The sequence below is a fragment of the Urocampus carinirostris genome, chromosome 19 (assembly GCF_059441175.1).
Source record: "Urocampus carinirostris isolate Australia breed hairy pipefish chromosome 19, RoL_Ucar_1.0, whole genome shotgun sequence".
Lineage (NCBI taxonomy): Eukaryota > Metazoa > Chordata > Actinopteri > Syngnathiformes > Syngnathidae > Urocampus > Urocampus carinirostris.
This window is the reverse complement of record NC_142367.1, coordinates 22,977,850-23,003,814: the sequence shown is the minus strand read 5'-3', so window position 1 is coordinate 23,003,814 and position 25,965 is coordinate 22,977,850. Positions and strand designations below refer to the sequence as shown.

Below are 25,965 nucleotides of genomic sequence, written 5' to 3'. Positions count from 1 at the left end.
AAGAGGGAGGGAAAAGGAGAGAGGGCAGGACAAAGAAAGAAAAAGAGAGAGAGAGAGAGAGAGAGCGTGAGAAACAAAAGAGGTAAAAAGTCGTCAGAGAGGGGAAAAAGAAAGGGAGAGGAAGAAAGAAATCCAAAGAGAAATAGAAAGACAGAAGGAGAGAAAAGAATAGAAAGTGCGAAGGGTAGGAAGAGAGAAAGAGAAAAGAGAGAAAATGAAAAAAGGAAGTTAGAGCAAAAGAAGTTAAAAGGACACAGAGAGAGAAAGAAACAAAGAGCAACAAAGGAAGAGAAAAAGAGAGACAGAGAGTGAAAGAGACAGAGAGGGAGAAAAGGGTTGGAAAAGAGAGAGAGAGGGAGAGTGAGAAAGAGAGAAAAAAAAAGAAATCCAAGTACAGTGTCTTTGTTGGAGGCACCTGGCTTTGGCAACATCAAGTTGACATATCTCAACCTGCAGCTTGTTTTTCTCTTGCGCTTCTCTGAGCGTTGTCTCGCGGGCCGGATTCAATGCCTTAGCGGGCCTGATCTGATCTCTATATCAATACGTTACATTGGGTATTTATGTATTATATTCCTTTTACTTTATTATCGTTTTATTTTCAACACAAGGATACTGCTGGAAGTGTGAATTTCCCTACGGGTATGAATCAAGTATCCATCTATCTATCTACCAAAATGCCAGATGATGGCGTGTGGCTAGAAGGTGTTCCACATTCTCGTTTGGTGAGCTGTAAAATTCTAAGAACAAAAATGTGCCATGGTTCAGGAAAAAGTGGATGAATTTTAAAAAAAAATGGAAAAATGGAGTGAAAAGGACGATGGTAACAAAGAGCGAATGCGCATTTTTTTGCAGTATGTTAAATCCCTGAAGAGTGCAGCACAAAGGCCTCCATCTTTAAACACACGGCGCTTCTTTTTAAAAGGGGCGAGCCCGCCGGCCAGACGGGCGGCACAGGGACCCCTCCGACCAGCACAAAAAGTCTTTGAGCGGAAAGACCACCGGCAGTTTTTCAAGCTGAATATTAAGCATCCCCTTTAGTTAAACGAGTGCAAATTCGACAGTTTGGATAAAAAAAAATATAGATTTTTCCTTGCATGTCTAAATCTCAGAGACCCTCGAAACCTCTCGACGCGGATCAGAAACTGCAAGATTGAATAGTACCGCTTCTTGCTCAATTTGAGCATTCGACACAAGAATATCAAACATTCATTCGTCCAAAGGGAAAAGTCCCGGCCGGTTTTTCGATAGGGAACTATTCACAGCTGAGTAAACGGGTGCCCGGAAAGGTTGCGAAATAAATGTCCCCGGGTTGAATGCCATGAGTCAGGATGCGTCATGTAGAGGTAAGATCTTAAGAACAAGGCCGAGCCTTACCAGACTAAAATTTCCGCCCATGTCAGGGCCTCAAATGTCAATCATTACGTTTGGGTTGGGTCACTCTTCTATATTTTTATGAATATGCATCCCGTGTTGCCTTTGGGTGGAACTTGTCTTTGTGTTTTTTAGATCTTAAGACTTCCTTGCTGCCACAACACTGGTTGGAACAGTTGCTCCATTTTCTAGTTCTGCCCATCAATCATCATTACAGTTAGAAACACCCTTTTTTTTCTAATGAAAGCTTTCTGTTGTTATGTCCTATGCCTACATAGCTACAGAACCAAATCTTCTGTAGGTTTTCAAAATAGCAAACATTGGCTGGCAATTCTCATTTGAGAGAGACATTTGGCATTGAATGACTTAACTTAGATTTTGTTACAAAAGACAGGCTTTAATTTGTTATAACTAATCACCTTTCTTCCTCCCGAGTCCTCACAAAAAAAAAAAAAAAACAGGTTTGCTCAGAGCTCGGTCCTGCAAATCAGGTTAATTGGAATTTTATCCCCGCCAGACTGGATCGGCCTGGATTTCTTAGATCTTACCTCTAGTGTCATGACTTTCTAATTCAAAACACGCCTCGGTTCCGAGCTGCCGCCTACAAAAGTGTCCCGAGGGTTCATGTATGTCCGCTCCAGGTGTCCGCCAGTCCCAGATATTCCGGGTTCTCTGCCGTGGGGGTGACGAAGCCATTGAGGTGCCTAGCTACGTCCTGTTCGGGTTCTGCCGGCCCCTCGGCCGCCGCTTTCGCTTTGGCCACCAGGTCCAGGTAGTAGGGGTTGTCGAAGGCAGGCGATGTGGAGGGGACTAATAACCGGGGGTTCTCCACACTGTGGCCCGAAGTCAAGCCGTTGGGGACACGTCGGTCCGGCTTGGAGAGTTTCCGAGGGAGGGTGTTGGGTCTCTCTGGCCTGGGCTCATTCACCTCCTGATTCACGTACTCTGAATAAGACAGGAAACAGGAAGTGGAATTATTACCAGTAGATTTCAAGTACCGTCACAGAGTTTGGTTGTGGTTTATTTAATGACTGATTACAAAGTAAAACACACGGACAAAATCTTGTCTGAGTTCCTTTCTCAGCTTCCTCCACTTGCGAACCGCCGATTCATTCATCTTCAATATTCTCGCGGCTGCTCCGTTTCCATGGTTAGCGTAGCATAGAAATTTACACAACATGTCAGACGAAAACACGGAAAGCATTCAATGGAGGGCAATGAAAATTTGGGGGGGACAATTCTGTTCAGCCTCTGCTAGCACAAGAACTTTCAAATTGATAGATACGCTACACAGTTAGCATGCGTGTGACGTCACGCGTCCTCTTCTGCCCAAGCGGTACACTTGTCGTGGTCATTCAGGAGACGCGAAGTCAAGACAAGTCATGTTTATTTGTGACGCCCTTATTAACAAAGAGTCTCAAAGGGCTGCACAGATCAAAGACTATTGCAAACTACAAACTATTATGACACCATCCCCTGATCTAAAACCTACATGCGGGCAAGGAAAAACTCCAAAACCTCGAGTCAAGTCCTGTTAATTTGTTTGGCCCTTAATCACAAAGAGTCTCAAATGGCTGCACAGACTATTGCAAACTACAGACTATTATGACATCGTCCCCTGATCTAAAACCTACATAATAATAATAATAATAATAATAATTTCCTTGTATTGTCATTCTGTGTAACAATGTACACAGAACGAAATGTCGATTGCACCTGACCCGTTGTAGCGAGCCGATGCAGCCGCAGCCAACAGAGGGCGCCGCCGACCACTTTTTAAGTCTTAGGAATGACTCGGCCGGGGCGCGAACCACCGACCTCCCAGTCTCAAAGCGGGCGCCTTACCATCTAGGCTACTGCAAATAATACACCGATATTGTCAACATAAAATATAGGTTATTCATATGCTATAGAGTAGAAGTGTGTTTGAAGCGAAGTCACACGCATGTCTCATAGTGCCCTGTTTAGGTGCACTTGTTCTCTTGGGTGCAACCCATAGGGGGCGATGACACTTCACAGGACAATACCGTGCAGACTAATGCCAGCTGCCGTTATTCACGAGGTAAAAGAAATCTAATGGCAAAGCGAAGCCATCAGAGCAGTGCAGGCGTCATTTTTAAGCAGACTTGTTAAGAAACACGTCAAGGATTTGAAGCATTTACAAGCACTTCACCCAAAATTCAAGCAGTTTAAAATCCTTGTAAACAAATCATTAGAGATTCAAGTGAATTCATAATCCCAAAAGGTGAGAACCACCAGGAAAGGTATGTGCGTGTCTGTGTGTGGAGACAAGCTTTGGAACGGTTTGCAGGACGAGATGAAACGGTGTCCACTTATTCACTTGTTCAGGTTTCGATACAAAAAAATATTCCTGGCGGAATAGAGTAGAGGAGAGTGGGGTATGAGTGTTGCGGGAGATTGGGAATAGTGCGTCTAGTTAAAATCATGGAGGGGAAGATGAAGGGGTAGGGAATATACGCATTTGCTTCTTACTACCCCTTTTCGAACATATTATGTAACATTATTTTGTTGTTGAGTTATTGTTTTTGTTCTGTTTTTATTTTGAGGTTCGAAAAAAGTTTTCATTCATTCAAGCGTTTTCAAAGATTTCAAGTACCCGTACAAAAAGACAAAACCAAAAAGGATTGTCAGGATCTATAGAGTCCTGGTGGTTTTGCCTACTGAGATTCACTCAATGAACTTAATTCATTATTCAAACTGACACCCACCCGGCGAAACATGATTGTTGTGATTATGGATGTGATTTCTCCTCGGCAGCGAGTGATGAAGTCGAGTCGGGCGAAAGAACCCGTTCGGCCCGTCCGTCTCCAGCTCGCCCTGGCTTCCGAAGGTGGGGTCTTTGCAATAGCGCCCGGGGCTGGCGGGGGGCAGCGTGGGGTCCTCCGGGGCCCCGTCCAGGAAGACCGAGTCGGACTGTCCCCCTGCCGAGGGGCTACGTGCTAGCGTGGGGTAATGAGGGGTCCACGTGCCGTTGGAGACACTGGCTCCCGATGGTAACGTGGGGTACTGACCACGGCCCAAGGTGCTGAGAGAAGAGTTCATGCTGCGAGGGGCCACGACGGTCAGGGTGGGGTCTGTGTCCAGGCCCTGATCTCTACTCTGGAAATTAAAGAGAAAAATGTCAACAAAAATGCTTCTTCCTCGAAAATCCTGTGTTTTTACAGTTGATACTGTATTTTCGGGGATATGGAGTACAAGTCGCACCAACCCAAAAATGCACGATTGAGAAAAGACATAAAACATATATAAATCGCATGGTAATGTCAGTACTCAGTAACACATTAAATTATCATGTGAAATGTTCGTCCTTTCTCTTCCATGTCGCTTACATCGGACTCATTGTCCGCTTCCTGCTAACGGCAAACTTTCTTATTATTTGCCGAATAGGATTTTCTTTTCGGTGCCATTTTTTGTTCAGCTCTTCTCAGTTGTTTTAATAAATTACCAGTGTCGTGCCAAAAATGTCTCCCCCCCTTTTGCGTGAAATGCCTCCGGTAGCATATGTCACTCACGTAAACATTACTAAAACGACCTTGTATCTCATTTTTGAATCAAACACAGAGCATTTGCACCTTGTATTAAATCTCTTTTATGCAAGTTGAAAATCTTTACTTTGGCTAATGGACGTCTTATACTCTGAACGTTTGTGTCCAGAGAGATAGAGATAGAGAGATAGTGATAAATAGATAGATATATATATATAGAGAGAGATATAAAGATAGAGATAGAGATAGAGAGATAGATAGATACTCTATTCATCCCCGTAGGGAAATACACACTTCCAGCAGTATCCCTGTGTTGAAAAATAAATTAATAAAATAAAAAATATAGGATACAAAAATACCCAATATAACGTGTTGACATAGAGTATTTAAATAGTGCTACATAAAATACACACTGTAATAAAAATAAGGTAACATACAAATCTGGGGGTGGGATTTCATGTGGTCTTTTACTCCCCCGGGTGGAGTTAAAGGGCCTCATGGCATGAGGAAGAAATCATCTCCTCAGTCTGTCCGTGGATTAGTAAGAAAAGGTTGTGTAATTTCACCAGTGGAGTGGCGTATGCAATGGGAGGCATTTCACACGGAGGGACATTTTTCGCCGCAACACGGCAAGGTGGAAATGATCAACACAGGCCTAGAGCGCCCTCTTGTGGTTGAATGTGACGATAACATGTGAAATGATATATCAGTCATATATATAATACTGAATGTATGTATATATATGATATATAATAATGTCTTAATAGTTTCACATATATGTCGCACCAAAGTACAAGTCGCCCCCCCTGCGAAACTACGAAAGAACTGCGATTCATACTCCCCAAAAAAACCGTAATGCCACCAACCCTGTAGGACTGATGCCTGGACGGCCCGTTTGACAGTGTCCCGTCTCCCTGGGCCCTGGGATAGAGGTTGGGTTGGGGCACCAGATACTTCTCGGCGTCCAACAGCTCCCTCATGTTGTTCCCGTCCTCCTCCAGAAGCATCCGGAAGAACTGGCTGTCCACCGGGCTGGACAAACTCATCTGTTCGTCGTTCTGCCAAACAAGAAATCGGTGAGTGGAAAATTTTGAACAGTAGTCCCTTGCTGTATCGCGTTTTACTTCCTGCTACTTCACGGCTTTTCCTCGTTTTCTGCATTCTTATTGGCTAAACAGTTGCTCCACCCCTTTTCTGCCATTGTCAACTTCTGTGTTAATCACGTTGCAGTCCAAGGCTAAGTTCACACTGCAGAGCTTGATGCTCAATTCTGATTTTAAGGTGAAATCCGTTTTTTTTTTTAGATGGTTCACGTTAGCAACCTAATGGCGTCTTGTATGCGATATTCTGTGTAAACGCCAAAAGCGTCTGGCATGCGCAGAAGAGGACACGTGACGTTACACATGCACATTGTTTGCGGAAGAAGTCATGGATGCCAACAGCCTGCGCTTAGCCATTTTGAAATATTTTTAAAAACTACCTGGTTCCGGTGAGATCCCTCGAATTTGGCCTGAACAGTTATCCCCTTAAATATTAATTCAATCCAAAACCTCGCTTTCCCTCCATTGAATACTCTGTGTATTCGTCCGCCGTGGTTGTTGCTTTCCCCACTTCCTCCCACCTCGTTGAACGCAGAATAGTGACGTCTGTCGCCTATCGATGATGAGCGTTCACACTGCATTCCAAAAGATCAGATATGTTTCGGATTCAGGACCACGTTTGAAAGTGGCATGGATCTGATGTACAAAAAAAAAAATCGGATATATGTATTTCGGACAGATAAGAAACAGGTCGCATCCATGCAAAAAAAAAAAATAAAAAATAAAAAAAAAAAATCAAGATTTCCCTGCAGTGTAAACCTGGCCAAAGTTTTATCCGTAAAACAGTTTGATAAACCTAAAAAACATGCGTGCCAATCTTTTCAATTTACAGTTTCTCTAGAAGCCTTCATGTCAACCAAATTCCCTGGACCGGCAACTCAAGGTCTAAAGGGAGGTAAATCTGTTTTTACGCCACATTTTTGTTTTCCAATAAAGTCTACATAATGGCGACAAAATATCATCAAAAATAAATTAAAAGTAGTGTTCGGAAATCATATCCACCCATTTTTAGCAGCAACATGATTTTTTTGATCATAACTTGACTGTACAAAACACATTTGTAAAAAAAATAATAAAAAAAAGGAACTTTTATTAGCTAAACAAATCCTTGAGCCTCTTTTCTTTGCTTTCAAGGTATAATAGAATACATAATAAAAACAAATACAGATGCTCCCTTACTTAAGACCATTCGACTTAGGAAAAACGGTAGATATTAATTTTTTTTCTCCGAGATGTCAAAAAATATCCGGATATCGCTGTCAGATTTTGTATTGTGCACCTTTTTCAGAGTAGAGGACAGTCCTGTAGTGCTTCTTTCCGCCACTACCGGCGTGTGGTGACGCTGTAAAAGGTCACCCAGCATCCACCCCGAAGAAGAAATCCGCTTTCTATTCCTAGTTCGTGTGTAATCATTCTCTACTGTATCCTCAGCGCGCTACAAACTGACATTTCTATTGTTAATCATCTCGTGCATCCATTCAATACGGTTGGTGTAAAGTGTAAAGAAGAGGCGAGCCGTTTCTTTTTAAATGAAAGTGCAATAAGAAAGCTTGATGCGGTTGATAAGGTGGTTGGATTGCTTTTTTCGGCCACTTTTTTACCATGGAGGAGAAAGTCGCCTCAACTCTTGAAGCTCATCTTCCAAAAGTAAGTTAAACTTCACTTTATGTTTATAGAGCATTATATGAAATGTTAATTTTTCAGTACAAAACAGTACAGGTTACTATACAAGCCTTAAACGTACTTATATAAGCCTTAAACATACAAAATATTACACTGAAGCATCTTATTAACGAATCCCACTTACGAACGATCGTCCGGATCATCTCGTTCGTAAGTAGGGCAGTCTGTAAAGGTTTCTACTTGGAGATTTCAAATATTGCGGGTCCTTCTATGAAGGCAACCCTGGTAAAAACGAGGAATTACTGTCTACATATTCATTCCCACCTCAGCTGCACTTACCTGAATGACAACATAGCGAGGGGGGTCCCTGGCCATGGCGGAGAAATCGTTCACCAGGTCTTTAAATTTGGGCCGACTGTCTGGGTCGATCATCCAACCTTTGCGTTCGGGAAGATAACGGAGATGATTCGCACCGACAATCAGTCCGGTAAGTACGTATTCGAGTCCGGTACTCACATTTGACCATGATCATGTAGACGTCGATGGTGCAAATGAGAGGTTGCGGGAGGCGCTCGCCGCCTTCCAGGACGTCCGGGATGTCTCGGGCTGGTATCATGTCGTAAGGTTTGGCGCCAAACGTCATCAGCTCCCAAACTGTTACTCCTAACAGCAGGGGAAAAAAGCGACGTACAGGTATTTGTTGTTATTACATCCATTTTAATGGGTTTCACAAAAAAATCCACAAAAAAAGATCTGTGTTTCAATGTATGAAATCCATCTATGCAACAAATAATCCTAAAGATTGTTGATACATTGTTATTTGGACAGCCAACTTAATCATTCAGACAGCCTTTTGCATCTAAAATTGTTCAAAAGCGTTGAATTTTAGGTCAAATATTCCCAGATTTCTTCAGTTTTTGGATAGTGGATAGTCTTTAGCGCTAATAAATCAAAGCAATCAGTGAGTCATAATTCATAGTGTGTGTAAATGTAACGAGAGATACGGTAGATTCATTGATTTAAAAAAAAAAAATAAAGATCAGTGAATGAACTCATGAAAAGATTTAGCCATAAGCTGCTTAATTTAGTATGTTTTGGCATTAGTTTGTGGTAACACACCAACCTACTTTAGCACCAGAAAAATGAACTGCTACACTGTCTGATCCCTTTGCTCTTTTTTATTACTTGCGGTTGAATGTGACAATAACTTTTATTTTTTGACTAGAAAACTAATTAAAAATATAAAAATATCAAGTATATTTTTTCTTATTTAAATGGGAAACAAAAGAACTAAATTAAAATGAGCCAAATCCTGTAATATTGCATATCATTTTGTTCATTTTAAGTATATTTTTCCCATTAAAATAATTCTTAAACAAATATTAGAATAAGGATTATGTAGAATTAGCAGAAACAACTGCCAATTTTTGTAAAGATTTTTACTTAGCTGGATCCATTTTTAATTTGTACTTTCTAACTGGACTTTTTGCAATGATGTAACTGATTTCAGTCAAGACCTAAAAGTGTTTTTTATATTATTGTATTTTGCTGCTATCTTGACCTAGTTCTCAAAAAATGCAGTGTAAGACAATCAAGCTTAGCTTTAGATCTTATTTTCTATTCATTCATTAAATTTAAAAACTAATAGATTTTTTTGTGATGTGTTCACCCATTAAGATACAACACCATCCGCTAATTAAATCAATCCATCCATTATCTGCACCGCTTATCCTCAGTAGGGTCGCGGGGGTGCTGGAGCCTATCCCAGCTATCTGCGGGCAGTGGGCAGGGGACACCCTGAACTGGTTGCCAAACAGTTGCAGGGCACACAGGGACAGACAACCCACTCGCTCATTCACACCCAGGGACAATTTAGACCGGCCGATTAACCCGACATACATGTTTTTTGGAATGTGGGAGGAAACCAGAGTGCCCGGAGGAAACCCACGCAAGCACGGGGAGAACATGCAAACTCCACACAGGAAGTTCGATCTCATGACCTCAGAACTGTGCCGCACACCCGTTAACCACTGCTCCACCGTGCTGCCCTTAATTAAATCCACGTATAAATAAATAATAAGAAAATTGAAAACACGAACCATAACTCCAGACATCGCTTTGATGTGTAAACTTCCGGTGCAGGATCGACTCGAGCGCCATCCATTTAATCGGAACCTAAAATCACGGCCGCGTCAGCAAATCCTCTCAAAGAAAGATGTCAAATCTCATTAAACGACTTTACCTTCCCCCCATCGGCGTGATATTCCGTCTCGTCGATATCCAGCAGGCGTGCCAGCCCAAAGTCTGTGATTTTCACGTGGTTTGGGTTCTTGACCAGAACATTGCGGGCCGCCAGGTCCCGATGGACGAGTCGCACCTCTTCCAGGTAGTTCATGCCCTGCGTTGACACAATTCCAAATTGGTTCCAAATTAAGCGTTTCTTGGAGTGATTATTAGTCATGATATTAGCTGGAGAACCCATAAAAATATCATACAATCCAAATAGTTAACAACATTGCAGTTATGAGTAGATGCAGATATATATTTGACAAGAAATCCCTTCAAATGATGTACAGTTCTGTCATGATTACTGATTCGGGGCACCTGCAGCTGCCCGTTGGCGCCAACAGCCACGGGACCTGATTGGCTGTTGAACTCTTTTTAAACTCCTGTCTTCCGAAAGGAACCCGTCAGACGGTCTGCGAACCTATGCTCTCAGCTAGACAAGCTTTTGTACTCTCCAACATTATGCTGCCCTGTTTTCCTGCCTGATACCTGTTGCCGACCTTTATCTGGACCCGTTTCTGCTTTTGCTCCTCCGTCCCGGCCATCGACCTGTTTTGCCCTGTTTCCTGCCTGATACCTGTTGCCGACCTCTTTTCTGGACCGTTTATGTTTTGCTCCCCCGTCCTGGCAATCGACTACCCTCGCTCAACACGGAAGTGCCACTTCCGCGTTCCTACCATCAGCTACCCGTGACCGACGATCATCGGATCGTGGATGCAAGCGCTGCTCTCTTTCTTGATAAAAACTGAGTAAAACGAACGCTATTGGGTCCCGTCTCTGTTCCTGACTTGTGACAAGTTCACTAATTCTGCCTTAATTAGGTTATTGTAATGGGATTTTTGGAAACACATAAGAATAATACAGGATCACTTATTAAAATACAGAATAAAGCTTATGGGATTGTGCATTACGCTGGATATAAAGGACATTCAAACTGTATGTAAAATCCAACTGAAATCCCTATTATTAGTATACAAAGCAAGTAAGCACCAACGACAAACAGTTGTTTCCCACCAGAGCAGACACTCATTATCTCAGAGGAATCCAAAAACTTTAAGGTCCAATATCCATGCGCAGCATTAAAAAGCCATTGTGCGACACCAAGAGCCTTTCATTTCTGGAACGAGTTAGATGACGACGACCTTAAAAATATCCCTTATTTCTATTAATTTGAATAAGGAGTCATTAGAAACACTATGATAACTTTAAAATGTCTTTTCCTTGTTTTGTAATTTTCCTAAAGTAAAGTCCAGTTTTTCTTCTTTTGATTTGGAATATGTCTTCCCTGCAAGGAAAAAATGTAACAGTGGTGGGCACTTAAAAGCCTAACTCCCTTTGGGTGCATGTTTATGCATTCCAGACGCTGCCCTACTTAGAAACGATCGTTCGTAAGTTGAATTTGTTCGTAAGTTGCTTCAGTTCTATATTTTGTATGCTTAAGGTTTATATAAGTTAAGGCTTGAATAAGTAACCTGTATTGTTTTGTACGAAAAAAAACCATTTCATAAAATAATTTGCTCTATAAAGATAAAGTTAGGTTTAACTGACTTTTAGAAGATGAGCTTCAAGCGGTCCTCTTCAGTGGTGAAAAAAGTGGCCGAAAAAAAGCGATCCAATCATTTTCTCAACCGCATCAAGCTTTCTTATTCCACTTTCATTTCAAAAGAAACGGCTCGCCTCTTCATTATTCTTTAACACCAACCGTATTGAATGGATACACGAGATAGTAATCAATAACGCAGGAGATACAGTATAGGGATGGCATTAGCTCAGTAGGTAGAGCGCTTGGGATCAAGAGGTCGCAGGTTCGATTCCCAGCTCCTTCGGTTATATGTCGAAGTGTCCTTGGGCAAGACACTGAATACCTTATGCCCCTCATAGCAGGTAGTTGCCTTGCACGGCTGATGCTGCTATCGGTTAGTTAAGTGTGTAAAAGCGCTTTGGGAGGTCTTCATTGACTTGAAAATGCTATATAAATGCAGACCATTTACATTTAGACAAGAACTAAGAAGAGGAAGCGGATTTCTTCTTCGGGGTGGATGCTGGGTGACCTCTCACAGCGCCACCACACGCCAGTAGTGGTGGAAAGAAGCACTACAGTAATGTCCTCTACTTGGAAAAGGTGATACACGATACATAATTTGACCTACAGCAATGTCCGGATATTTTCCAAAATCTTGAAAAAAATGTATCTACCGTTTATTGTAACAAAGGTTTGTAAGTAAGGGAGCGTCTGTATTACTATTATATTGTTCAGCTTTTTTTGTTTGTTCTTGTTTTGTGCAAATATTTTATTATTCTCCTTTGTTAATTAGTGGTTGATGCTGTTTACATTTTTATGCTGTGCCCAAATAAACTTCATTCATTCATTCAAATGAGGGATTAGAGCACCCACCTTGGCGATCTGGACACACCAATTGAGGAGGTACTGTGAACCGATGCAATCCTTGTTCTCCCGCACGTAGTCCAGCAGGCACCCGAAGGGCATGAGCTGCGTGACCAGCTGCACCGTGGAGGTCAAGCAGATCCCCAGCAGGCGGCAGACGTAAGGACTGGCCACGCCTGCCATCACGTACGCTTCCTGCAAACCGAAGCCAGCGACACAGTCGTTACCCTTCGTCACAAATCCAGAGAACCGATCGTCAAAGACTCACGTCGAGGATCTCTTTATTGGCTTTGGGTGAAGTGTTTTCCCGTAAAACCTTGATGGCCACCGGTATCTTTACGTTTTCCCCGTCGGGAGTCCACACTCCCTGCAAAGAAAGAAAACAATACTCGGCGTTCGTACACTTTTTCAAGGGAAGGTGTGTAATATTTAGTGCCTCCTAGTGGTACAAAAAAACCTTCATTCATTAAAAAAAAATAATTATTTGAATATATCATACTAATGTTATATTTATAAATGTTCATAGGTCGAGAAACGTGCATTTCTTTTACATAGCGGAATCCATACATAGTAGTCGCCACTGTGTTTGTCGTCTTGCTGCTGGGCTGTGCTGGTTTCATTTATTCAGGCATATTATTTTAGATCTTGAGTGAATCACAAATATATTTGTTTTTGAGAAAAATCCCTCCACATATAAGTGTAGAGTAAAAATGACAATAATATGTAGCTTACATTTTTAATTGCAGGAAGTTCTTCCCATAAAAATTTACCACTGGGAAAGGCTACTTTAATTTTTTGAATGCCCCCTAATATTTGTCCATAACTGATACGTAATCCTTGCACTCAAACACATTTCATGGTGCCTCGTTTAGATGTAGCATGCACCTGTCCTCCTGGGCACGACCTGTAGGGGGCGTTACCGCTTTATAGGATAACACCATACAAACTAATGCCTGCTGCAGTTACTCAAGAGTGAAAAGGAAATGCAATGACAAAGCAAACCCATGATAGAGCCCTGTTTGCGTCATTCTTAAGCAAATTTGTTGAGAAACATGGCAACAATTTTAAGCATTTACAGGCACTTCACCAAAAATTATCAATCCTTAAAGAGAAACACTAAAATTCAATAATTCAAGAAGAAGGATTTTCAAGAATTCCAAGCACCCGTAAGAACCCTGAATATTTAGATGAGCTTTTGAGGTCCACCAACCTTGTAAACCGTCCCGAAGGCTCCAGCGCCGAGAACTCGGAGCTTTTTCAGCTCGGTTTCCTTGAGGATGCGCATCTGAGCCTGGTTGGGGGAGGCCCCGCTTGGCGTCAAAGGTTCCACTAACTGCAAATGCAAATAGCGCTGTTAAAACCAGGGCGCCTTTCCCTGCACTTGTGCATGCCAGCTCACCTCATGCTCCTGCAAGATCCTTCTCAGTGTCTCCTTCTCTTTCAACTTTTTCTGCCTCCTCAGGTAGAAGATGAGGAGCGCCAGGAGGATGAAGAAGAGCACCACGCCGCCTACCGCAGCTGCGATCGTGGTGCCGGGTCTACAACAAGGTAGGGGGAAAAAAAGAAAGAAGAAAAAAAACATGCAATGATTGATAGACAATTAATAGACAATTATTTTTCATAATTATCTTCAAGAAAACACAAAATTAGCAGTGCTACGATTAAGCAGCAACTAAACACAACTCCAAGTGATTCATACTTTGATATTTGCTGAATGATGATGAATCAACAACAGATTGATAATCACAATACTCTTAACTGGTTTGATCTATCCATTCATCTATTATCTGCACCGCTTATCCTCAGTAGGGTCGCGGGGGTGCTGGAGCCCATCCCAGCTGTCTTCGGGCAGTGGGCAGGGGACACCCTGAACTGGTTGCCGGCCAGTCGCAGGGCACACAGGGACAGACAATTCGCTTGCTCATTCACACCTAGGGACAATTTGGACCGGCCGATGAACCTAACATGCATCTTTTTGGAATGTGGGAGGAAACCGGGGTGCCCGGAAGAAATCCACGCAAGCACGGGGAGAACATGCAAACTCCACACAGGAGGTTCGATCTCATGACCTCAGAACTGTGCCGCGCACGCGCAAACCACTGCCCCGCCGTGCTGCCCTGGTTTGATGGATTCTCAAGAAATTAGGACTAAATGTTCAAGGATGAACGTATAACCGTGTCGCTTGGTTGCTTAATAATGGGATCAATTTTTATACAATACACAATGCAAAAAATAACCAAGAAGAAATGTTTTGCAATTCTATAATTCTAAGGGATCTGAGTTAAATATCCAAGTGTAAGGACACTGAATCCCTAATACCTTCGATAAGCAGGTAGGAGCTTTACATGGCTAACGCCGCTATCGGTGTGTGAGTGTATGTGCGAAGCGCTGAGGGATGTCTTTACCATTTTAGTACTATATTTAATATTTTTCTGTTTTGATTTTTTTACAATTGAAATTAGGAATAAAATTGTGTTGAATCAAACTTCTGGCCAGTTTTACACCACACTGAAAAAAACAGTAAATAAATGAAGAAAATATTCTATACTTTAGCACTGCCAGCTTGGCCTGCTTAGAATCAAAATGAATATAATTTCAATTGGTTATTAATGTGGTGACTATTGTAGCCCCTATTATAGACCTCAGTTTTGATTGGTGGTCTAAATTTTGTCTCGTGACTTGGCTGGGGATTACCCGGAACTGATTCCCAATCATATGAAAGTTGTAAGGAAAATATTAAGCTGACGTCAAAGCATAATCGTACAGGGAGTGCAGTTTGCTGTGTTTTAGGGAAACGTGGCTCATGTCTAGCATCCCGGACGCTAACGTGGAGCTACCCGGCTTCAGCGCTGTTAGGGACAGAGACACAAAAGCCTGCGGGAAGCGGAGAGGAGGTGTCTCTCTAAGTGAACACGAGGTGGTGTAACCCTGGGCAAAGATTTCCATCTGCTGCAGGGACGTCGAACTTTTGGCCTAGCGTGTGACGTGATCCACTCTGCTGTTGCTAACTACAACACAGCACCAGGCCATCCTGTTAATCTCTTTAAACAACAAAAGGATTCTGCTGGAAGTGTGAATTTCCCTACGGGGATGAATAAAGTATCTATCCATCCATCTAATCCGCAATTCAGGCTTTTATTAGTAGCAATGTGTAACACACCCTGATAAGAGTGAAACCTTCAAAATAAAAGCAAACGGTAGCACAAAATACTTTGTGGCCATAGTGACTTTTATTCTAAAGCCTGACTTTTTACTGGACATCACACCAAGGCTGGGTAACATGCCGAAGGTTTTTTAGCTATGAATTGCTATTACCCAGTTTTGGGGTGGATTGGGCAGCCTCTCTCATCCATCTGAGTGCATCTGAAAGGAAGGAGAAAAAACCTGAGTCAGTTTGTTCCCTCGGTTGAGTACAAAGTGTATTCAGTACTCACGACAGGGTGCAGTTGGTGTTGCAGGGCAGACAATGTCCCGTGGCGTTGCCGTACTTCCATACGGTCTGCTGGTCCTCCTTGACGCCACTGGGGCAATGCTCCACACAGGAGTCGCCGTCCTGGAAGTTCCGGCACTCGCTGCACTGGTCTGCACCCTGTGGGAAGTCACACCAACATCCAATTATTCCGATGTAGGTCATGATGGTATAGATCAGTGTTTCTCAACTGGTTGGCCGGGACCCGAAAGTCGGTCGCGGACCTGTTACCGGCGGGTTGCATAGAAATGCTAAGTAGAAAAACGGAGGGTCAATTCCACTACTTATCAGTAGATTATGTTCTGCTCGATCTGTCCGAAATATCATGCCCTATATCATTAGTAAGCTTAAACTCTTGGGATTCAAGATATAAATAGAACAGGGAGTTTCAAAATGAACTCATCACAGGAACATCTTGATCAGCCTAGAAACTATAAAGCCAGTATAGCTCACTAGAGTGCTCTGGGAGTCCACTGATGTCACAATTCTCCACAGAAATGGTGAATCCAATCGTGTAAATGTTTTACTCCAAAACACATAATAATGCCGACAGATTAAAAAAAAAATCAGCCTGAAAGCATTCCTGCATCGTTTGACAACCTCTGTTGTAATCTGGCCGTTTTGCCTGATAATTCCTTCTCATAGTATAGAAACTCTCTGATTCTTCATAGTGCTCCACATCAAGGTTGCGGCAGGATTTGGATTATTCTTTTGGTATTGACTGTGGAATACTAATAGAATCAACGTGTGCTTTCAGCACATACCCATGGATTTTGGATACCCTAAATTGGAGAACGTTTCAGTTGTGTGGTTTTCTTTTTTGCTTTTTTGCTGAACCGTCTTGTCATTCATCTGAATTGTGTTTGTGTTATAATGGTCTGGAGTCTGTACAGCCCTTTGAGACTTTTTGTGATTAAGGGCTATACAGATAAACATGACTTGACTTTAGTCAATCGGCGTGTTTGAGAAGAACCACATCTCATTTTAAAGTGATTTTGTTGGTTTTATTTCTTTTTGTCTGCCCATAATAAAGGGTCCCAAGAAAGTAAGTGATAACAAGAGGGAAAACCGTGAAAACAACATCAGAGTTGAAGAAGGAAACATTTGCGAAAAACTAAAATGTTGTTCTGTGAGATGCCGTTGGAGAAGTAAATCATACTCACACTGGCACAATTATACTATTCTTATCTCATACAGGTACAGTAATACACCATGCAAACACTGCAATACTCTCTAATTCACACTGCTATACTCTCACACGTACTCCAATACTGAGAACAACTCCAGTTTGACGTCAAACAGTACAACATATACATACAAATCGGGGTGCATCGTCATGGTTACCTTAAAGTACCTCAAAGTAAAACAAAACTGAGAGGTCAGTATACTTGGTGTGAAAAAACCTTATAGTAATGGCAATTTTATTGGGGTATGAGAAAGAATAGTAGTGTGCGTGAGAGAGTATAACAGTGCGTGTGAGAGTACATAGTGGCATGTAGATGGGAATAAAGCCGTGTGTGTATGTGAGTGAGTGACTCTATAGTGGTTTATGTGTGGGAGTTTATTAGTATTTATGTGAGAGTATAGTAGAAAGCCAGTAAAAGCATAGTATTATGTATGAGAGTATAGTAGTAATTGAGTAAAAACATAGTATTGTGTGTATGAGAGTATAGTAGTATGTGTGTGACAGTACAGTAGCGTTTGTGCATGGGTATGACTATGTCTGTATGAGAGTATAGTAGTGCATGTGTGAGAGTCTGTTATACGTGAGAGCAAGTATGATTTACGTTTAATCGGCCGCTCTTAGTTTACGAGTGTGCCATTGAAGCGCCGTTTTTCTTGATTTGGGTCGCAGCTTGTCATTCGGGTGGAATGGTGGGTCCTCAAGTCAGACCAGTTGAGAGCCAGTGGTATAGATAATGAACTGTAATTATCATCTTACCCGGCCGTGACATGTGACAGAGCCGTTGATAGGTCGACACTCGGCGTGACAGGCGACGCACAGGAATCCTTCGATGTATTCTCGAACGGGCCTGCAGGATGATCGTTGCAATCATAATTACGAAAAGTCAAGACATTTTTATGACACAAGGACGAATATACACTTAATAAATACAGTAGTGGCTCTAAGTTTCAGCTTACAAAGTACGTGAACGGGAAAATATTGCCTATAGTTACAAAGGCGTTTCAGGATACAAAGTCAGCACTACAGTGCAGTACGCACTGCTATTAGCCGCTCCTAGAGTTTCCCACACATTAACAAACAGGCTGCATGTACCCCAGCATGCTCTTCGTGTCACCATCACGGTTCAGAGTCCAGAGACGAGGAGGAGTTTCGGACAAGATGGCGGGGAGGACGACACACATATTTTTCAATCGGCCCAAATTAAAGACTCTTAAGCAAAATTCTACAAAGTCACAGAATTTATTGTAAGGAATCAACCGGAAAAAGTGTTGACAAGTTGGGCTATTGTTCATTAAGATGTCTGCCTCGCCAGTTTCTGACGGATTGTCAATAGCTGGCAAAAGTAGACGTCATTGGATCAGTTTTTCAAGAAACGCGAGGCAAAAAGGTACATGAATATTTCTATTATTTCCTTTATTCTTTGTTGTTTTACATTACGTGCCAGTCATTTTGAGTTTATAGTGCGGTAATCTAATTTGAACACGTATTTGTTTTATGTTATACTGTACTTTTGCAGGTCTTGGATTGGATTTACATTCAAAATGCGGTTCTACTTACTAAGTTATCAGGTTACAAAGCTACTCCCAGAACCAATTCAAATTGTAAGTAGAGTGAAAATATTCTTCCCATGTAACTCAGGGTTCCTAGAGCTCAAGACAAGTTAAAATTAAGACTTTTAAATGTCTTTTGAGATCAAATTTAATGACCAATTTGACAAAAAAAAACCACAATTCAAACACGAATATTACCTTCACACAATACATTGTGCCTTATACACATTGCCTGGAACAGCAAAGAACGACAGCCACTGAATCATTCAGTGTAGACTTTTCTATGGTCCTAAGTGACCGCTGTCCGAAATTGCCATGTGTATTGTGGGTAAACCTAAAACATGGGCTGGCTCTGAAAGGCCCGACTGAAACCACATAGCCGTTTTGATAGTTCCGTTATGGTGGTCACGCGGTGCCGCAACCTAAGTAAATCGGTGAATTATTAAAAAAGACAATTCAGAATTGTTACAAAATCTTTTCAGTTCAAACAAATATAAATCTTATGAATGAGTTCACAATTTTAAGACTTTCGAATATGGATTTAAGACATTTCATGCCAATTAAGGCCTTATTTTTAGAATAATGAATTAAATGCCTTTTAAGACTTTTCAAAGATCCGTGGGAACTCCATAACTGTACATAAAACCCTTATTGTTAAAAGCATGTGCACGACACGGCCACTTATTTTTCAATTTTCTCAGAAGTTTGTGACTCTCTCTGCTTCCACATTTTGTGAGTCACTAGCCCGACTTTGGCTAATGTTTACCTGCTAACACTGGAGGGTTAACCATCTACAGTTGAGCCGTTTTAATCTGTAAACACGTAGTTTGCGTGGGACGATCAATGTGTTTGTCCACAAAGTCGGTCGGCTGGTGCTATTATTATTTTTCTTTGGGGAAGATCCGAGTGGACTTCACCGAATACCGTACCATCAGTTTCTTTCTACGTACGTTTTTGGGGTCACTCCTGTCCATTACGAGCTAAAATGCCACAAAAATATGTACAACAAAAAGGGAGATATTATGTAGTGTAGCATCTATGAAGCTATTTTTCGTTAGACCCTCATCACCTTAAACTTTCCTCTTTTATTTTTGTTTTCGATCTTTGTTACAGTTATTGATTTTTTAAAAATGAACACCAAATGGCTTATTAGTTGTTGACAATTTAATAACTGAAAGACTTAAAATTAGTAATGAGTAATATGCCTGTCAGGTATTTATAATTTTGAATAGTACTATTGTATTCAAATAAGTGCAAAATTATCACTGTGTAAAACAAAAATGTCCCAGAAATTTGCAGGTTTGCCCTATGATCCAGAGCGCATTACAGGCTGAAGAATAAGTTTATTTTATTCGGTGTTACAATTTCGACCAAGCCCTTCTCCCAGGGTATGTACACCTTTTTCAAAGCCAACTTTAAGGACTTTTTAAGGACTTTATAAGCCAAATTTCAAATGTCTCCAGTACCATTAAGAGAAGAAATAAGGTGTGAATCGTGTGTTTTGTAGAGGCACAACTACATAACAATATTAATTTTGTGTGTGCATTTTCAAATCATATGATATTCAAATCTTGGGTAAATCACAAAATGTTTTGGGGGGACAAAATAAATTGCTCCACATTTGGGTAAAAATGACTGTAATATGTACCCTACATTTTTAGTTACAGGAAGTTCTTAAAATGTAACAGTGGGAAACGCTACTTTCATTTTTGCATGGCTGAGAATAAATGTCAATAATTGAAACTTATTGCTTGCATAATACGCATTTAACAGTCCTGTTTAGGTGTAGCATACACCTGTCTTCTTGGGTGCAACCTGTAGGAAGCAATGATGCTTCATAGTAGAATGCCACACAAACTAATGCCAGATGCCGTTCATCACAAGCTAAGAAGGAACGATATGGCAAAGCAAAGCCACCGAAGAGAAATGCCAGCTGTCATTTTTGAAGCAAACTTGTGGAGAAACATGGCAACTATTTTAAGTATTTACAAGCACTTACCCCGAAATGAAAGCACTTTTCAATCTAAATTTAAACTTTTTCAAGGATTTCAAGAACCTGTGTGAAAAGTGATCACATTTTCGTGTTTGGCCCTCAATTTTCATTTCGATGGATCCCTAATCGCAGCTAAATGCGATCGATTGCTTGACAGCACAACTTCATATGACATTTTTTCGAACAAGAAACATAGCTCACCCCTGGTGGAGATCACACTGCTCGACACACTCGGTGCCGCGCCGGAAGGTCTTGCAGGCTACGCACTGGCTGGGGCCCGGACCCCAACAGCCGCCTTCGCATAGCGGGTGACAAATGCGGCCTTGCGCTTCTGAAAATTTCACAAGTTTGTGAATACTCCGTTGTCACATTGCATTGACGCATGACTAAAAACATTGACCCACCGCAAAGTTGGGGGTCCTGATTGTGGTTGACTAAGTAATGGGGCCCCTGAGTGGGATGGAGGAGGCTGTTCCAGGGTAAGGCGTTCGTGTAGCACAGCTGAGAGTTGTTGTGCAGCAGGATCAAGCCGCCGCTGATGCTCCGCAGTGAACGCAGCCCAAGAGATCGGATGGCCAGGTTTTGAACGGCTAGGGAAAACACACCCCTGGCCAGACAAAGCGGAAAATCAAATACTATACATGTAAAAATATACAGAGAACCCTAACTACTTTGCGCTTCGGTTATCGCTGGTTCACTGCTTTGCGGATTTTGAATTGAATTTTCTTTATTGGCATTGATATCAACGTAGTGTGCGTTGTGGTCAACAGACAGCACACATCAAATTCTATCACAGGGGCAGGTTAGGGAGGGCTTTGTGTGTTGGGTGTGCGTGACTGCGCAACGATGACAGGCTGGCGCATGCTGTCAGTCAAATAGCCGGGGAAGGCCGACGCACAAGTCAACGTCTCTGAACCAAAACACGCCGTGAAGCATGGTGAACGCTAGCTTTTAGCGACTTGTTACATTGAAAAGAAAATCATGAATTGAATCGGACTCTGAGGAAAGCAGAAGAACGCAAAGAAATGCTGATCACCAGCGGGTGGTCTGTGGATTATTACCCGGTTGCGGAAGCGACGTCAGGAGAGGAGCTTATAGCGAAACTCCAGGTCCAGGCTGCTACGGCTAGGCTAACAACTCTCTTAAAGGGACAGTGTTTAATATTTAGTGTCTCCTAGTGGCACAAAAAACTTTCATCCAGTAAAAAATAAAAAGTAAAAGAATAAAACATTGTTTTGAATACTTGGCAAAAATACATAAACTATCATAGGTTAAGTAATTTGTATTTCTTTTACAATGTGGAATCCCCACTTAAATCAGCTCCATGTTTGTCTGTCATCCAGCCGCTACGCTGTGCATCACTGGCCCTAGCTCATACCAGAAACACAGTGCCATCTAGGTGGTCAAATATTAGACATTGGGGCTTTAAGACATCCCTGCCGAGCCTGCTCCAGATCCATTACCCATTAAACAGATGACCTGAAGCAACAAATTGTGGGAAACCGCTAGATTTGAGACTGTTGTATTTTAACCATTGCGGAGACCTGGCTCAATCTGAGGACACCTGATGCTAGCTTGCAGCTAGCCATTCGCTCTCTAAATCGCTTTCTTCCACTGAAAGGAGAACAACTCTGAATTATGTTTTTACTCTCAGTCGGTAAGGACGTCATCTCGAGGTAGGTTTGACCCTTGGGGTTTTTTTGAAGGTGCGACGCTACTTCGCGGATTTTCACTTTCCGCGGGGGGGTTCTGGCCCCCATCCACCACAATAACCGAGGGATCATTGTGCACTGTTGAATGAATGACAGTTTGGCAAAATTAACTGATGGAGGTAAACAAGGCAAAAAAACAAGCTTCCTTGTAATATATGTCTAAGTGTCGTGACCTAGTTCGAACACGTCGTGCTTGTCCTTGTCCACACTGACTGTTACTTTTGTCCCGGCTGCCTCGTGTTGCCAGTTAACGCAGCTGGCCTGGCTAATAATTAGCCTTTATGGCCTGCAAAAGGGGTTTAACTGAAACGGAGACAGAAGGGGAGAAAATAAAACTTGAAATGTTTACAATCGGATGATTTTTCTTATTTAAAATTTGTCAAATTTGTATTTAGGTCGTATTCCTTGATGCATTTCCTCCTGAAATTACTTAGTCACTAAATGCACAATGATCACTATTTTTGCTTCGTTTGAATCATGAATCATTGACTCACTGATTTTTGATTGTTTCAATAACTTGAATTAAAATTTCTCAGAATTTAAACGTGTTTTTCCCTCAATTGTAAAAACAACAACAACAAAAAACACCGTTTTCTTCAAGTTGAATTCAAGGAGAAATATTTTGCCCCTGTCCAAACTAAACCTCAAAAGTTGTACTGTGTCATTCAGTTCAGTTTTATATATATAAAAAAAATCATTGCCCAATCTTAAGTGTTATAAATTAGAAAACTAATGGTAGGAAAATTATTTTTGGGGTGTCCCACTGATGAAGGAAGAAGGTTTAAGCATAAACCAGCGATTTTATGTTTCCATATTTCCTTACAGTTACCTCAATTGTTATACATTTATGTTTTCCATTTGTTCAATAAGATAGTGTTCATTCTTATAATACAGGGACCAAAGTGAATTGATCAATTCTAAAATAATAATTTCTTGCAGCCCTCGATGGGATTATCATTTATTTTTTGCACTGTTCATTTGAAATTATGCAGTTTTTTTTTAATAAATGGTTGGAAATTAGAGCAATTGTTCTCTATTCTCTTACAAAATCCAGATTGCTTTTAGTAGCCTTATATATTGTATTGAATTGAACAAAGTAACAGTTGAGTCCATTTGAGAAATTTGCAGTGAACCCTAACAAAAAGCAAAAATTGTAAGTATTACGAAAACTCCTTACTTGTAGAGCATCCTGCCTCGGATCACCTTCAGGTTCTCAAACACAGACAAGTCCGTCCAGCCGTCTGGCCAGCCGTCGATATACAAATAACCTGAAAAATGTATTTCAACCATGAAACTCGGGCTCGATTGTTTACCAAACAATGTCCGAATTCTATACCAGTAATCTCCTCCAGGTTCTTGAAGGCCGACAGGTGCTGGAGAGTCAAGCCCGACGTGTTGGTCACAGGGTCCCTAGTAAAAAATAATAACAGTGACCATACAGTACCTATCGAAAGAATCCCCTCCCCCAAGAACATCTCAGGCTTCAAACTTAAAACTGAAAATGTTTTCTAAGAATCAACATTGGCACAATCGTAAAGTAGAACCAAATTATTTCGACATTTTATATTACATTTACAAAAACACTTAAAAGGAGGAGCTGCAAAAATACTCCCCAACTGACTCCAGTAGTTCCCTGATCTGAATGTTCCATTGTCGACCCAAGTGACTAACAATGACAAATGGAGTCCATTAAGTTTAAATGCACCTTCCATGGGATGGGCTCAGAGCTCTATAAAAGCAGACACTGGAGATCAGACAGAATTATGAAGAACTAAAAACACAACAGGCAGGTCAGGTATAAAGTTATGAAAAGGTTCAGAGCAGGACTGGGATATAGATTTCGCAACATTTACACATCTTCCAGAGCACCGTGCGGGCAAAACTATTAAAATGAAGAGAGAACAAAACCTCTGGAAACCTACCAAGACCTGGCCGTCCCCCTAAACCATGGATGGCCAACCCGGTCTTCAAAAGCTGCATGTTCTGCATGTTTTGGAGGTTTGTCTTCCCCAACTCAGGTGATGCAGATGAGAGAGAAATGGAACTCTTTGGGCTGAATGCAAAGCGTTACGTATGGTGTAAACACTATCCCCACTGTCAAACATGGTAGTGGCAGCATCAGGCTCTGGGATTTTGTTTGTTAGAGTTGATAGGAATATGAATGGCGACAAATAGATGGCAGTTCTGGCAGAAAGTCTGTTGGAGTATCCCAGAGACCTGCAAATGTGGCGCAGGTTCACCATCCAACAGGACAATGAATCCAAACATAAAGCAGAATCTCATCTCATTAGCTGTACCGCTTATCCTTATTAGGGTCGCGGGGATAAAGCAGAATCTATAATGGAATTGTCCAAAAATAACAATATAAAGGTGGTAGAAGGGTTAGCTAAGCCAAAGTCCGGACTTGCATCCTCGAGAGCATTTGTGGAAAGATCTGAAAAATGCTGTGCACGAACAATCACCATCAAACCCAAAGGAACTCTTTTGTAAGGAAGAATGGGCAAATATTTAAGTTTAGAGATGTGAAAAACCTATTGAGATACTAAAAAAGACTCATGGCCAGTGTTCCCTCTAAGCTGCGCGCGTGCGCAATTGCGCACTGCTCGCACATTCTCAGCGCACAAGAAAATCGAGCCAGCGCACAAAAATGAGGGCTCAAAATGACTAATTAAGAAGCAACTTAAGTCAAAGTTACAGTGCATGAAGGTAAAAATACACGGGTTCCCCTGACGTTGTGTCCTAAATGCGGTATTTTGAAGTCGAGTAAAGTTGAGTAAAGTTAGTACAGTTTGTCGAGAACCGGCTTCTTCGGCTCGGCTCACTAAAAGGAACCGGCTCCTTCGGGTCCTAAACGGCTCTTCAGGTTGTTTTTGCTTCTTTAATCCCAACATGACCAAATATTATGTAAAATTATGCGCAAAATGACTTAAAGGAAGGGGGGAATAGAAAAAAAAAGAAAAAAATACCAAAGTGAAAAATAGTGAAAAGCTGAGAAAAAAAGAAACAAAAGGAAGTGAAAAAAATAAGGAAAAATTTCAGAAAAAAGCCAGAAAAAAAGAAAAGAAAGAAAATAGAGAACAAAAAGAAAAAAAGCAACAGCTCGGAAAAAATAAACACAATGAGATTTTTTTAAAGGAATTTTAAAAAAAGTTGAAAAAAAGCCCGGGAAAAAAGAAGAAAAAGTTTGTGTTGCATTCAAATAATTTACAATGATATCAAGTAAATCTTGTTGCCAAGATTGTCCTTCCACTCAAAAATGTGATTAAGTACAGTTCTGTATCCAACAACCGACTAAATAAGCCCCCAAAAATGTTAATATTATGCGACAAAATATACCAGGAAAAAAAAGAAATGAAAATCTTGTGAAAGAATTGTTGTAAAAACAAATTACGTTTGTAGGCCGTATAACCTTTGCAATAGTACATGAGTCAATTCATCCAAAAGAGAAAAATAATTTTGCATTGCCGGAAACTCGGCAAAATGTAACTTGATGTCAAGTTTTGGACATGTTTGATAATTAATTATCTTGCCACACTTATGATTATGGTTGCTCACTGTTGTTTCAAGCGTTGCTCACCGACTTTGTGTGTACGCTCAGACCCGTAAGGAAAATTACAGGGAACATTGCTTATGGCTGTGATCGCAGCAAAAAGAGGTTGTACTAAGTATTACCTCAAAGGAGGTTAATCATTTTGCAATGCCTACTTTTTCAATTTGTTCAAGTTTCTAGCACAATATAAAATGCTAAATACATATTGTCTATTTTCACGATTGTGTCTGTCA

At 41.3% G+C, this 25,965-nt stretch overlaps 1 protein-coding gene across 1 annotated transcript in view; it reads right to left on the bottom strand.

Annotated features, from left to right (window-relative positions):
* Positions 1-1,699: 1,699 nt before the first annotated feature.
* The window catches only part of erbb2 (erb-b2 receptor tyrosine kinase 2), a 45,432-nt gene continuing 21,166 nt past the window's right edge, over positions 1,700-25,965 (bottom strand). The window contains exons 10-27 of the mRNA XM_088322937.1: positions 23,519-23,592; positions 23,360-23,450; positions 20,875-21,077; positions 20,672-20,801; positions 17,684-17,774; positions 15,707-15,861; positions 15,588-15,635; positions 13,672-13,810; positions 13,483-13,605; positions 12,541-12,639; positions 12,282-12,467; positions 9,843-9,998; positions 9,700-9,775; positions 8,117-8,263; positions 7,940-8,037; positions 5,744-5,935; positions 4,101-4,491; positions 1,700-2,316 (exon numbers count right to left, since the gene is read on the bottom strand). Of these exons, the coding sequence (XP_088179063.1) occupies positions 1,994-2,316; positions 4,101-4,491; positions 5,744-5,935; positions 7,940-8,037; positions 8,117-8,263; positions 9,700-9,775; positions 9,843-9,998; positions 12,282-12,467; positions 12,541-12,639; positions 13,483-13,605; positions 13,672-13,810; positions 15,588-15,635; positions 15,707-15,861; positions 17,684-17,774; positions 20,672-20,801; positions 20,875-21,077; positions 23,360-23,450; positions 23,519-23,592 (2,722 nt within the window). The 3' untranslated portion in view covers positions 1,700-1,993. The remainder of the gene's footprint in view (positions 2,317-4,100; positions 4,492-5,743; positions 5,936-7,939; positions 8,038-8,116; positions 8,264-9,699; positions 9,776-9,842; positions 9,999-12,281; positions 12,468-12,540; positions 12,640-13,482; positions 13,606-13,671; positions 13,811-15,587; positions 15,636-15,706; positions 15,862-17,683; positions 17,775-20,671; positions 20,802-20,874; positions 21,078-23,359; positions 23,451-23,518; positions 23,593-25,965) is intronic.